A 14,997-nucleotide genomic window follows, 5' to 3' on the forward strand; every position below is an offset into this window, starting at 1 on the left:
CATTTTGGCCACCAAAAGGGTAAGAGGAAAAACCTTTTTTCTGGTGGATTGGAAGGGGTTTCGCCCGGAGGCGAAGTCTTGGGAACCCAGGGAGTACATCCATGCCCCTCTTCTCCTTAAAGAATTTCTTTCTGGCCTGAAAAAGAGGGGGCGTAAAGGGGGGAGGGTACTGTAGCATCGGTGTCTCTGCCCCCTGCCAGGCAGAGACGCCGTCCCCCTTACCGCCGCGGTCCTGCTTCCGGCCTCCCTACAGCTGCTTCTGGTGCACGCAGCTTCCCTGGCTCTGTGCTTAGGGCGAGCGTGCACGCACTCCCTCCCTTTTAAACGGGCCGCGCGCGCAGTCCTATAAAGTCCCCCGAGGACTTTCCCTATAAAAGGCACCTCCTCCAATATGGAGGTGCTCGTGCAAGGTTGTTGCTTTGTGATTCTTACTTTGCTTCAGCCCTCAGGTCCTCTGCAAGTCAGTCCTGTCCGCCAGTCTGATCTTCAGTCCAGTCCGCCAGCCTGACTACTCTCCAGCCTGATAGTCTGTCTTCTGTCCAGTCCGCCAGTCTGTCTATGGGCTCTGCCCGCCTGCTTACCTGGAAGCACCCGCCTGTTACCTGCTGTGCCCGCCAGCCTGCTTTACCTGGAAGCACCTGCCTGTTACCTGCCGTGCCTGTCAGCCTGCTTTACCTGGAAGCACCTGCCTGTTACCTGCCGTGCCCGTCAGCCTGCATTACCTGGAAGCACCTGCCTGTTTCCTGCCGTGCCCACCAGCCCGCATTACCTGGAAGCACCTGCCTGTTACCTGTTGTGCCCGCCTGCCTGCTTACCTGGAAGCACCTGACAGTTACCTGTTGTGCCCGCCAGCTTGCCTACCCGGAACATGCGCCTGACTATCCGCCTTTTCAGCCTGCTTGTTTACCCGGACCACCCGTCTGCCTGCCAGTCGAAGCTCATCCGCTGTACCGGTCAGTTCCTGCCTTCTGACCTGTGGGAGTCACCTGCTCTCATACAAGGTCAGTACCAGAGTGGCACCTGGTCCCTCTGCTCGGATCCGCCCTGGTTCACGGAGTCGACTGAGCCGCCGTTTGACCTTGGTCGGGCCGAGTAGATACTTAGTCACGCCCCTCTGGCCCCTCCTTGCACCGCAGCACCACCCGGATCCGTAACACCAGGTATTTAAAACTCTGTTTTCTCCATCACACGGGTCACATATACGTTGTCAGAAAATACTGCCATTTCTGACCTTCATTAAAATTTTCTTTCAGTGTGTCAGTGAAGCAATTCACAGCAGTTTGCTGTTCAAACTACTTACCTACAGGCCAGGTATTTAAAACCCTGTTTTCTCCGTCACACGGATCACATATAAGTTCGCTCCAAATGCAGTCATTTGTAGCGCGCGTGGAAGAATCTGTCCTCCATTTAAAATGGGCAAGGCACGTGGCAAGGGGCGGGGAACTGGACGTGATGGTAATGGTGCATGCAGAGGCCGAGGACAAGGCCATGGGCAAGCTGAAATTGTGCCACAACAAACACTCACATCTTCTCGCCTGACCTTCCTGTCCCAATTTCTAGGGGACCGCAGCACGCCACTATTGAACCCAGAGCAGTGTCAAAAGGTTGTTGGTTGGATAGCGGATAATGCTTCCAGTCACTTAGCCACCACCACCACCCTGTTTTCCACACGGTCAAGTCTCAGTATTCCTCACCCTGATCCTCCTTCCTCCCACCATGCCGAGTACCCACAGACAACTAATCCCACACTTGGACACTCTGAAGAGCTGTTCACTTTTCCATTTATAGATTCGGGCCTCTCGCCCGGTCCACTTGAAGCGGGGCAAGAGGAGATCGCGTGTAGCGATGCCCAAATATTTGAGCAGCCACAGTCACACAAAGGCGACGGTGGGAAAGTGTCACAAGAGGTGGACGATGATGAGACACAATTGCCAGAAAGTCAGGAGGAGGACCAGGGTGCGGAAGTGGAAGACGAGGTGGTGGATGATATTGAGTAACTGACCCAACCTGGCAGGAGGACATGCAGAGGGAGGACAGCAGCACACAGAGGGAGGGAGGCAGAGCACCCCAACAGGCAGGAAGAAGCAGTGTGATGGCCGCAGACAGAAGGCAGGCAACCGTTCCCCGTAACACCAACATGAAGGAAGTTGCCAGTACAACTGTTAGGTCTTCCCGAGTCTGGTTGTTTTTTAAAGACTCTGCTGATAAACCCAAAAAGGCCATTTGCACTACCTGCCAGGCCAGCATCAGCAGGGGTGCAAAACGACCAGCCTGACCACCACCAGCATGATCAGGCACATGGCAGCAAAGCACCCGACTTTGTGGGCCGAACCCCAGGGTCCAGGAACAGTGTCTGCAGGTGGCACCATCGCTTCTTCCGCTGTTGTTCATGCAAGCCAATCCCCTGTCCATGGTGCATGCGAAGATGCCTCCTGCCCTGCACCTGTCGTTGCGCACTCTCAAGTAGCAGCATCAGGAAGCACGTCCATGTCCTTGTCCCAGCACAGCGTTCAGTTGTCCATACCCCAGTCCTTGGAACGCAAGCGCAAATATGCAGCCAACGCCCCACAGGCCACACTACTAAATTCTCACATTTCACGACTGCTTGCGCTCGAAATGTTGCCTTTTAGGCTCGTGGAGACGGAAGCATTCCGCAACCTGATGGCGGCGGCCATCCCTCGGTACTCGGTCCCCAGCCGCCACTATTTCTCCCGGTGTGCCGTCCCCGCATTACACAAGCAAGTGTCCCAAAACATTAGCCGTGCCCTCAACAATGCAGTTACCGGGAAAGTCCACCTAACCACGGACACGTGGACAAGTGCTTGTGGGCAGGGACGGTACATCTCGCTGACGGCACACTGGGTTAACATTGTGGAAGCCGGGACCCAGTTGGACCTTGGGACGGAACACGTCCTCCCGACGCCAAGGATTATGGGCCCTAGGTCAAACAGGGTTGCCCCCACGGTTTACAGCTCCTGCACTTCATCCTCCTCAGCCTCCTCCTCCTCTTCAGCCTCCATCTCCGAAATGACCACATCAGTCACAAGCTGGAAGCACTGCAGCACTGCCTCGGCCAAGCGGCAACAGGCTGTGCTGAAGCTAATATGCTTAGGTGACAAACCGCACAATGCTGAAGAGTTGTGGACAGCTCTGAAAGAGCAGGCTGATCTGTGGCTCACACCGCTGAACCTACAGCCAGGCATGGTCGTGTGTGACAATTGCCGGAACCTGGTGGCGGCTCTGAGGCGAGGCGAGCTCACACATACCATGCCTGGCCCGTGTGCTTAACCTCGTGGTTCAGCGGTTTCTCAAATCCTACCCGGAGCTGCCGGATCTGCTTGTTAAAGTACGCCGCCTGTGTGCCCATTTTAGAAAGTCAGCTACAGCTTCCGCCACCCTTGCTGTGTTTCAGCAGCATTTGCAGCTTCCGGCTCACAGACTGGTGTGTGAAGTCCCCACGCGTTGGAACTCTACACTGCAGATGTTGGGAAGGATTTGTGAGCAGAAGCGGGCAGTTGTTGAGTACCAGCATCAACAAGGCCATCGGTATTCAGTTCCGACTCCACACATAAGACTTCAGGAGTGGACATGGATCTTAGACATATGTACCATCCTCCAAAACTTTGAGGACTCTACTAAGATGGTGAGCGGCTATGACGCCATAATTAGCGTCACCATCCCGCTTCTCTGTCTTCTGAAACGCTCTCTGCTCACAATCAAAGAGGATGCATTGCAGGCGGAGCATGATGAGATGGGGCAAGGAACCATACAGGATGATTACACACCACACAGCCAAGCCTCATCTCATCCCAACGTGGATTGGGTGACAATGAGGAACAGGAGGAGGAGGAGGAGGAAGGACAGGAGCTAGTTTCATGCACTATAGACGGTACTACCTGCACAGCTGTCATACAGTCTGTTCAGCGTGGATGGCCAGAGGACAGAGAGGAGGAGGAGGAGGAGAGCATGGTCAGTCATCCTCTTGGTGAAGTCTTGCCTGTTAGTAGTCTGGCATGCATGGCTGAGTTTATGTTACGCTGCCTTTCCCATGACCCTCGCGTTCTCAAAATTTTGGGTGACAGTTATTACTGGTTGGTGACACTTCTAGACCCACGCTACAAGGAGAATTTTATATCTCTTATTCCTGAGGCGTACAGGTCTACAAAAATGGGGCTGTACCAGAAGGCCCTTGTTGCGGAACTATTAAAAAAATTCCCATCTGAAAACGCTGGCGGCAGAGGGCACACTTCATTGGACAACCAAGGAGTACGGGCGAGAGAGACACAACTTCAATCCAGCAGAGGCAGGGGAACACTGTCAAAGTTCTGGGAGAGTTTTCTCAGACTCTCCCATCGCACAGGCCCTGAGGCGTGTGGTACTCTCACAAGGAGTGCAAAGTTTGGGAAGATGCTGAGGGAGTACCTTGCCGACAGTACCAACGTCCTCCGTGATTCCGCTGTGCCTTATAATTATTGGGTATCCAAGCTGGATATGTGGAATGTACTGGCTCTCTATGCCTTGGAGGTCCTGGCCTGCCCTGCTGCCAGCTTTTTATCAGAGCGGGTTTTTAGTGCCCCTGGTGGAATGATAACTGATAAGCGCATCCGCCTGTCAACTGAAAATGCTGACAGGCTGACTCTTATAAAAATGAACAAGGGCTGGATTGGGCCAGACTTCTCAACACCACCGAATGATAGCGTAACATAAACTCAAATCCAGTGTCTTTTCTTTGGAGGTGTATTCCCATGCACCTTTTCATACCCACACATGGGTATACGCTTCCTGATTTTGGCTATTTGCTCTTGTCCTCCTCCTTCTCCTCATCCTCCACCACCATATCACCAGGGTGACCGTGGTCCGTGATGCAACACCCACATCATTTTTTTAAAGTGTGTTTATGATGCCCGTCAAAAATATTTTTTTATACAGTATGTTCATGTATACCCCCCAGGGGTAAATGTTTGTCAGCCCATACACTTAGTGCCTGGGCATTACAAGTATAGGAGACCCGCTCCTTTCTAATGGGAACATTTTTTTATGAGGCCCTCCTCCACGTCTCTTCCAAGGGGCATTGAAGTGCCTCCAAATTTTTGGCAGCCCTTGCATTCACTGCATAGGCCAACACTATGGGAGACTCTCTCCTTTCTAATGGGAATTTGTCGTTACTGTGGCCCTGCTCTGTGTGTCTTTAAATTCTTAGTAGGGTTTTTAGTAAAATTGGTCAGCCGTTGGACTCACTGCATACCCTTTAACTGTATAGCAGACTCTCTCCTTTCTTATGGAATTTGTCATTACTGTGGCCCTGCTCTATGTGTCTTTAAATTCTTAGTGGGGTTTTTAGTAAAATTGGTCAGCAGTTTGACTCACTGCATACCCTTTAACTGTATAGCAGACTCTCTCCTTTCTTATGGAATTTGTCATTACTGTGGCCCTGCTCTGTGTGTCTTTAAATTCTTAGTGGGGTTTTTCCTTAAATTGGTCAGCCGTTGGACTCACTGCATACCCTATAACTGTATAGCAGACTCTCTCCTTTCTAATGAGAATTTGTCGTTACTGTGGCCCTGCTCTATGTGTCTTTAATTTTTAGTGGGGTTTTTCCTAAAATTGGTCAGCCGTTGGACTCACTGCATACCCTATAACTGTATAGCAGACTCTCTCTTTTCTAATGGGAATTTGTTGTTACTGTAGCCCTGCTCTATGTGTCTTTAAATTCTTAGTGGGGTTTTTCCTAAATTTGGTCAGCCGTTGGACTCACTGCATACCCTATAACTGTATAGCAGACTCTCTCCTTTCTTATGGGAATTTGTCATTACTGTGGCCCTGCTCTATGTGTCTTTAAATTCTTAGTGGGTTTTTTCCCACATTTTGGCAGCCCTTGCAGTCACAGCATGGGCATTACCACTATAGGAGACCCACTCCTTTATAATGGTAAAATTTTTTTTACTGAGACCCTCCTCTATGTCTTTTCAAAGGGGTATTGGGTTGCGTCCAAATTTTTGGCAGCCCTTGCAGTCACTGGATATGCAATAACAGTGTAGGAGACCCACTTGCTAATAATGGGAACAACAAAGCATAGCCGTCTGATGGCTCTCTAACAATAGTGAGGGCCGACTGCTGGCCTTTTAAGAATAGTATGGGTCGTCTGATGTCCCTATAAAAATAGGCTTTATGACTTTCAGAGTCAGTCAATCATAAATAAAACAGGATGTGTCTGATGATGTGTCACACACCACATTGCCAGATAAGGTTTTAAAATGTTAAAATGACATTTCCCGGTGAATGCATTTGTCTTAAAAAATAACGGAAAAAAAACAAAACAATAGGATCTTTCTTTAGTATAAAAAACAGCGTCACCAATTTAACCTCAATGTAATCACATTGTTCAGCTCCTGCACCTCCTCCTCCATCTCCGAAATGACCACATCAGTCACAAGCTTACAGCACTACAGCACTGCCTTGGCCAAGCGGCAACAGGCTGTGCTGAAGATAACATGCTTAATGCTTAATTGACAAACCGCCCAGCGCTGCAGAGTTGTTGAAAGCTGTAACACAGCAGCCTGATCTGTGGCTCTCACTGCTGAACATACAGCCAGGCATGGTCATGTGTGACAATGGGCGGAACCTGGTGACAGAGAAATGACACCCAGAGTAGATACGGTTTCCCTCTATGCCAGTCCTTTCACCGAGCTAAATACAACTCTCATCAAAAAAAGCTGTGGACTGGCTCTGTACCGTCCCTGGCCACATTCACCTGTCCACGTGTTCATGGTTAGGCAGTCCTTCCCAGTAAATGCACTGGGGAGGTCATGGGTAATGTTGTGGGACCCATGCTTGTGGAAGGCGGAGACGACACCGGGAGAAACAGTGGCTGCTGGGGACCGAGTATGGACACCCGGCCGCCACCGGCATGAGGTTGTGAAAAGCTTCCGCCTCCACGAGCCTAAAAGGCCATATTTCAAGTGCAAGCAGCTGCCCAGAAATCTGGCAGTTTAGTGTTGCGGCCTGTTTTGGCTGGCTGCATACTTGCGCTTGCATTCCAAGTAACAGAAAACTAAGCAGATGGTGGCCTCTATCATCATCATGGCCTCACCTCGGCACTATGAACTCTCCTGAAGGAGAAGCCATGGCCCGCCGGAGGAGTCTCTGGTTTTCTGGTGGGCCCGTCCAACCCTGCCGAGAAGCAGCCCTGGCTAAGAAAAGTGTGGGGGAAGGTTCCCGGACACTCGATGGCTGCTTTTTTAATGTGGATCGGACATGCTTATGCATGTTATTTCTTAAACCGCATTGCAGATCAGGCCATTGTCCAACTCTGTATTCATGTAATTAAATGCGCAAAGAAAGATCTTTGTGTATCAAAGCACCACCGACAAATGCGAGATGATGTTGGATGGGCTGCCATTGCTTCTGCAACAAGCTGCATTAGAGGACTTCCTGGGAGAAATGACACCCAGGGTAGATACAGTTTCCCTCTATGCCAGTCCTTTCACCGAGCTAAATATAACTCTCATCAAAAAAAGCTGTGGACTAGCTCCGTACCGTCCCTGGCCACATTCACCTGTCCATGTGTTTGTGGTTAGGTGGTCCTTCCCAGTAAGTGCACTGGGGAGGGCATGGGTAATGTTGTGGGACCCGTGCTTGTGGAAGGCGGAGGCGATACCGGGAAATATAGTGGCGCCTGGGGACCGAGTATGGTCACCCGGCTGCCGCCGGCATGAGGTTATGAAAATCTTCCGCCTCCACGAGCCTAAAAGGCCACATTTCAAGTGCAAGCAGCTGTCAAAAATTTGTCAGTATAGTATTGCAGCCTGTGGGTGGGTGGCTGGCTGCATACTTGCACTTGCATTCCAAGGAATGGGGTAGGGACAACTGAACGCTGCACTGGGACAAGGACGTGGACGGTGTTTGTTGCAAGTCTGCAATGGCAGGTGCATGGCTTGAGGCATCTTCGCATGCGCCAAGGATCACTTATGATGAGCACACTTTTAGGCAGTGACCTGGGAGTCATAAATGCTTCCAGAGGTCTTCCCCATGCTGTTCCCATGTCTTTTCAGCACTGTATGCATGTATCTGATGATGTGTCACACACCACTTGGCCAGATAAGGTTGTAAAATGTTAAAATGACATTTCCCAGTGAATGCATTTGTCTTTGTTGAAAGCAATGCAAAAGTTCAAAAACGCATCAAAAGCGCTACGTGTGAACATAGCCCAAGGTGTGGAGGAGTATTTTTGGTTTTGGTTATTTATTTTACCTTATATACAAGTCATTACCCTGGAAAGGATGTTCCTTAGTATATTTGTGGCACCCCAGGGGTCTGGTTTTCCACAGTAATGTAATGTTATGTCTGAGAGCAGGTGGGAGGTCCTTTGGTCAGGGATCCTGTGCATGCCACACCTCCTGCCCAGTCTTGGGAGGGGAAGAACTTCCCCTGTATAAACCCGGGGCTGAGGCAGGGTGAGTCAGACAAGGAGAGTGGAGACAAGAAGCAGCATAGGAAACAGGAGAGTTCCAAGGAGTCAGGGGCTGGCAGCTGCAGCGCTCGCCCTGACTAAGAAGATTCTTTACCGGACCCGGAGTCCGAGGCTGTGGGGACTAACTTCTACCCAGCAGCAGAATCCGTCAGGCAGGGGATTTCAGGTCCTCTGGCCCAGAAGCCCGAAGGCACGGTCACACGCGTGGGACCAGCACCGCCATCGTGGAGCGGAAGCCATTAGAAGGCCCCGAGTCACCGGCCATACGGGTGAGCACCACACGGTACACTCAGGGACGTGGGCTACTTACATCAGCTTCTAGCAAGGTAGCCAGAAGAGTACAGTCAGTTTGTGAGGCCTACAACTACGCCTGGCCAGGGGAGATCCCATCTGCTCAAAGACTGACCAGGCCCCGTTTGCTAGCAAGTACTCCGGGGGGGTCTATCGTTGTTACCAGTAAAGACCCTGAACTACACCGTACCGTCTCTGAGTGGTTCCTGCTACCCCCATCATCCACGTCGGCTGCCCTGAGGCCATACCCCTCCCGTTGGGGGTTATACTATCACGCTGCACAATCCTACCACCGGCCTCAGCGGTCTGCCCTGCAGCAGCAGCTCCCTGGCTGCACTCAACGGGTGGCGTAGTCATCAACTATTTACTACTAATAGACTGCCGTCTAGTTTGACTCCCTGGGCACGGACCGGGTCACCGCCACGAGACTACAACCCTCCACTGATCCGGGTCCGGGTAGGCTCCCGCATGCGCAACGCAGCGCGACACAGGCCCAGGGGCGCGTCATATTTCCCAGGAAAATCCATTTTGGTTTTGTTTTTGTATGTTTTATTTTGAGTCCGTAAAAGTGGCGTAATACTCTGACAACGTTGTTGACAGCAGTGACTTGGGAGTCAGAAATACTTCCAGGGGTCTTCCCCATGCTGTTCCCATGTCATTTGAGCACGGTTCCCATCGATTTGGGCAATTTTTAGGCCCTCTGCAGACCGCCGGGGGTAGCCGCCTGAAAAATGCTCGCGTTTCCCATAGACTTACATTGGGCTCGTTGCTTGGGTCGAGCACCCGATTATTCCAATTTGCTCGACCCGAGCAACGAGTACCCGAGCATTTTAGTGCTCACTCATCACTAATTACAAGACAATGGAGACACGGACTTATAATATAAAGGTGTGGAAGTAATCATTATTACAAGTACTTTACTGTGATGACATTACTTTGGGATCTAAAAACCTGCTGACAGGTTTCCTTTAAAAAATATTGACACCTTCTGGGGCAATTTTATTTTACTTAAATGAGCGTATTTTGTGCTAAAAATAATTTTTATTTTCAAATTCCATTAAAAATGTTATACCGTTTGGCTTTCTCGTGCTCCTTGTTTCCCTGTCCATTGCTGGCTGTAGAGTGATTCAACTGAGAATTCGGCAATGAGCTCATTCTGACGGAGGGCTTGTAACTCTTTTATATGTCCTTTTCTGAACCCCTCTCAGCTGATTTAAAGTATGTCCACAGACATCAAACAGATCAAAGTTGAATGTGTAGGGATTCGGGAAGCAAAGTAAAATGGTGCAACATTTTTAATGACACCCAATTGCAAAAATGATTTTTAGCCCCAAATACATTAATATAAGAGAAAATTAAAAAGTTCCCAGATGGTGTCCAAATCCTTTAAACAAAGCCCTCATCTATCATATGTTTTTTACAATACTAGTGTCTTCTAGAGATGAGCAATAAGATTCAAATTACCCTGTCCTTCTTGGCAGCCAGGCCATGGTTGTATTCCCTTTTGCACCGGCTTCCTGCAGCTTACTAGGCTTTTGTGATGTTGACGTTGTGTGAGGCCAAGAAGGCGTCAGAGACGCTCAGGATGCCGGTACAGAGGGTTACTGGTACAGAATTGTACATTTCCTTGATCTGGCTGCCATAGAAAACCAAATTGGAGGCCAGACAGGGTAGTTTGAATCTTCTTTCTCATCTCTAGTGTATTATTATGAGGCAGATGGTCATTTGAGCTTTATGGACATGATACCTCCACACATGCCCAAGTTGAGGTAGTGCTCAATGCTAAGGTATCCCTAACTGTTGGTTTAGCAACAGAACTGCCTCATAATGGTGGCAATGCTCAATCATTGATAACACCCAGGCAACACCAAGTTCTCTCTGGTATTTTGGCTGGTAAAGCTGCAGTAGAAACAGGCAGCTCCAGAAGCTTTACTGGTGGCCATGATGAAGAGAAACATAATGTAGATGTTGCACCAGCTACATTTCTGATTAGCATCACAATTTTCTTCTTTTTGGGGCCGAACTAATTTACAAGCTTTTATTAAAGAGTAATGGTGATCACACACTGAAATGCTTGAGTGCTCGGTACTCGAATCGAGCATGTCGGACGCTCAGACGTGCTTGACTCGAGTAGCGAGCATAATGGAAGTGAATGGTAAACTCGAGCATGTTTCTGGAGGAAGAATTCTCTCTCTCACTCCTCTCTCTTTCTCAACTCTCTCTCCTCTCTCTCTCTGTGCCTGGCTCAGATAATTCACTTATGGGGATCCGAGCACTTGGGCACCACGCGATATTCAGCACTACTAGCTACTCGATCGAGTGACCCAATGCTCAATCGAGTATCGAACAGTGCCGAGAATGATCGCCCATCACTATTTAAGAGCTTTGGTGGTGAGTCCCCTTATTTCAGCTGGATCTCCACAAGGAGGACCAGCGACTTCTAAGAAGACTTCCTCTACACACACTTTTCAATGGTGTAAATGGATTGTGTTTTGGGATGTAAAGGGCAAACCAAAGCCAAAAAGCATTTGCAAAAGAGCTTTCTAGTAGGTTTGTCCTTTATGGTAACACTTGAAGCTGCTGCTCCTCCTCTCACCAACAATGTGCCATTTATGACAGGACCTTGGTTAGACTGCTACCTCTCTGCCCCTCCTATAGTTATGCCACTATGTGTCTCTCGTTGGTTTTCCAATGGGTATATCTGTAATTCTCACCTGTCTACTTGCATCTAACGTTCCGGACTGCAACGCCCAGGCAGACACTGTGTTGAAAGCTTTAACTACTTTGCATCCTGGTAACAAACCCGCCAGGTATTCAGCATTGGATTCCGGGTACTGGTTTATTTTCAGATTGTTGCTGACGTCTACCAAGACTTTACCATTCAAAACATCGGCAAGATCAGAGAAAAAAACATAGTGTTCCCTGTGGATTGCTATGATAATAATTGAAGATTTTTTTGCTGCTTCTGCGTGGCCAAAAATTTCTGCTCCCTTAGGGATGAGATTGGAAGAATAAGGATTTCTGCTCCCAAAAACAACAGAATAGCCGCACTGGAGCAACTTGACTCCGAGCGATCTTCCAAAATCTCCTGTTCCGAAAATACAAACAGTTTCGGGTTTTGCAGTCTCCATTGTCCGTAGTGGAAAACAGTTTGATGAATCACAGATTTCCTGCAAAATATAAACATGAATCGCTTCATGGGTGAGAATCACTGAGAACAGACATGATGACAATTTTTTAAATCTTTTAATTATAGACAGTTTTAATTATTTCCTGTTTCTGTTTATTTAGACATGTCCATTTACACCCATGCATCTTCACAGGGGTCAGTAAAAGGCAGGGGGGCAAAATCTGGCCCCAAGAAGTGTTAAAAGAAAACATTTGGAACAGGTGTTTAAAGTTTTTACAGAGAGTTTGACAATCAGGTACAATGAGGAATTGGAGCAACATAGTAAAGAATATCCTTCAGTAAATAAAAATCAGGGGGAGGAGGGAGATGCAGCTTCAGCTTCTTTTTCTGTCTTATTTTTCCCATGATGCAAGACGGGACTTGGAGCAGAAGTCAGGGTATATAGTCTCCAAGGAACCATAGAGCCCTCTGCTGGAGAACAGGGAGCGACAGAGGAGCTGCATACTTTACCTTAAGGTACAGGCACAGCCCCACTATCAGTATTTGGTCAGTATTCGGTCAGTATTTTTTCTCAGCAGTGGGAGCAAAAACCAAGTGAGGAACAATCAGAGAAAAGGTATAATAGAAACAAGTCACCAATTCTACATTTATCACCCGCTCCTGGTTTTGGCTCCCACTATTGAGAAAAAATACTGACTGAATACTGACCAAATACTGATAGTGGAGCCATGACCAAATACTGATAGTGGGGCCGTGGCAGGTGAATAGTTTTTTTGGCATCTGTGCAAAATAGGATGGGATCAAGTAGTTTCCCACTTGACTGTTACCATTTTTAGTGCCATGGAAGTGATAGTGTCTGTAGTATTTGCACTGCTGAACTATACGCTGCAAGGAAATTGAAACACAGCAGGGGGATATTCCAAGGGGGTCTTCAAAATTGCTTTAACCTGTTAAAAACAGTTCAGGGCTTTTTTTTTTTTAATTTAACCAGAAAGTGGACAACCACTTTAAAAGAGTTATTTTCAAAACATTAAAGGGGTTGTCCAGACTTGCGGCTAAAGTCTGCAGTCACTCTATGTGACTGCAGACTTGTGAATCCTCACGGTGCACACTGTCAGGATTCGCCAGTGCCGGTGTAGGGAGCACAGCATGTGATTTAAAAACTTTCGTCCACACTCAATTCACTTGTATTAAGTGAGGTTGTGCACTTCTAGTTGGTATGTGACCGCATGTATGGAAATCGCATACTTGCGGTCATGTGTCTTCCCGCTCCTGGCGTTGAGCACTCTGAGCGCTGTGAGGATTCACAAGTCTGCAGACAGATAGTGTAACTTGTACCCCAAACCTGGACAACCCATTTAAGTTATATTCAGACCAGAGAAAGAGGAGCAGTTTCCAGCAATCCCACAGACAATGAATGGAGCAGAGGTCGAGCATGCATACCTCTGCTCCATTCAAGACGGGGCTCTAAAGATCTCAGTTCTCAGCTTCCAGAGCTCAGATCTCAGCATCTCTGGGGAACCCAGCAATAGGACCTCCAGCAATCAGTCAGTTGTCCCCATCCTACGCATAGGGAGATAACTTAATGCTTTGGAAATAACCCTTTACGTTTCTATTAGTACAATAAAGTTGTCATGAAATCCTCCATCCACTTCTCTGTCCCAATCTACACGGCAAAGCTAAATAGCGAGCTTCAATAAAACAGGAAATGTCAACCTATGGTGATTGCTTTGGTGACCAATGTGGAAACTAAAATATATCGTTTTTTTTTTATTAGATAGTTACATAACATGCTAAAAGGAAACTAAATATGTTTATCGTAAAAAAAACTGATTTTACTAATTTTTCTTTCCGATGATACTTTCCTTTTAAAACAGAGATGACTTCACATTCCAAGAATTTCAACACTCCAAAACCCTTCAAGCAGAGCAAGGCAAACGAAATAGCTGCTCCCCCATATCATTACCGTACGCTTCTGTGAATATAAGGCAGCTTCTAGTAATGTATTCTCTCTCTGTCGGATTTAGTTTTACATAGTAATGATCACTGAGCCAGTAAGTGAGCCCGAACTTACCTCACCGTCTTTTTCCATCCTTGGAGAAGTCAATGCAAACCTTCCTTGCAGCAACAGCACTTTATTATCCAAGACGCCTTTAGCCTTTAGCCGGGAACATGAAGTGTCCTGAGTATTTTACATAAAGTCACATTTGCCAGATTTAAATCCCTCCCATATCAGGAAAGGTTAGGGCTAGATTACTCGGGGAAAGTCCGAATACTTCAGAAAACACAAATTTCTTAAAAAAAAACTTTGGGATATTGGCATATTTACAGTGTATGGTAACTTTAGTAGAGCAACTGACATATTCCATAGCTCTGTATGTGTCACTGAATCTCATAAACATTATAGATTTCTGCCCTGTAAAAGTTTACAGCACATCCCTCATCAATTTACAGTTTAAGGAGGAACGACCTCCGGATGAAAAATGTCCGGTTCTTGTTAATATTTTATTCTCGCTGATCTCTTGAGCATTTTGATTTTTTTTGTTGTTTTAAATCCACCATCCAGTTCCAGAGATATGGACCTTTTTTATTTAGTGCTTTTATGATCTTAACTAAGTGGGCGTGTCCCATAGAACTCTCTGGAGGCGTGTCATTAGGCTGCTCTGCATAATCACCCTGTGAGCCACGCCCCCTTGTAAAGACTGTAAAAAATCAGCACTGTATAAAGAGGTCCATATCTCTGGATCTGTATGGTGGATTTAAAAAATTTTAAAAACTGAATACTGATGGGAACAGCTGGAAAAAATAATAACATACACTCCCCACTTTTTAAATGGTGACTGGTCCTCCTTAAATTTATAGAACACTTTTCTCTATGTATTATGTTGTGATTTTGACTTACATAATGTCTATTCCTCCATCTACATACAAAGCTGTGATACTTTTTACAGTCTTCACATAAATAAAAAGTACAAGAAAGTATAAGAAACTTTGTAATATATCTTATCAGAGATTGATAAAGGGTTGGACTTTGAATTACAGGGTAACTACTTCCCATAGAGACATTTTTCCTTTCAGGAGGGAGCTAATTTACATGTTATTCAAA

General features: G+C 47.4%; 1 protein-coding gene across 1 annotated transcript in view; it reads right to left on the reverse strand.

Annotated features, from left to right (window-relative positions):
* Nucleotides 1-14,455, reverse strand: part of LOC141264959 (metalloreductase STEAP4-like) — a 30,222-nt gene extending 15,767 nt beyond the window's left edge. The window contains exons 1-2 of the mRNA XM_073677410.1: nucleotides 13,966-14,455; nucleotides 11,476-11,931 (exon numbers count right to left, since the gene is read on the reverse strand). Coding sequence (XP_073533511.1) covers nucleotides 11,476-11,931; nucleotides 13,966-13,983 — 474 coding nt within the window. The 5' untranslated portion in view covers nucleotides 13,984-14,455. The remainder of the gene's footprint in view (nucleotides 1-11,475; nucleotides 11,932-13,965) is intronic.
* Between the last annotated feature and the right edge of the window lie 542 nt (nucleotides 14,456-14,997).

Source organism: Phyllobates terribilis, unplaced genomic scaffold (genome assembly GCF_046119375.1).
Source record: "Phyllobates terribilis strain yellow unplaced genomic scaffold, ASM4611937v1 Scaffold_4__5_contigs__length_816908805, whole genome shotgun sequence".
NCBI classification, from domain to species: domain Eukaryota; kingdom Metazoa; phylum Chordata; class Amphibia; order Anura; family Dendrobatidae; genus Phyllobates; species Phyllobates terribilis.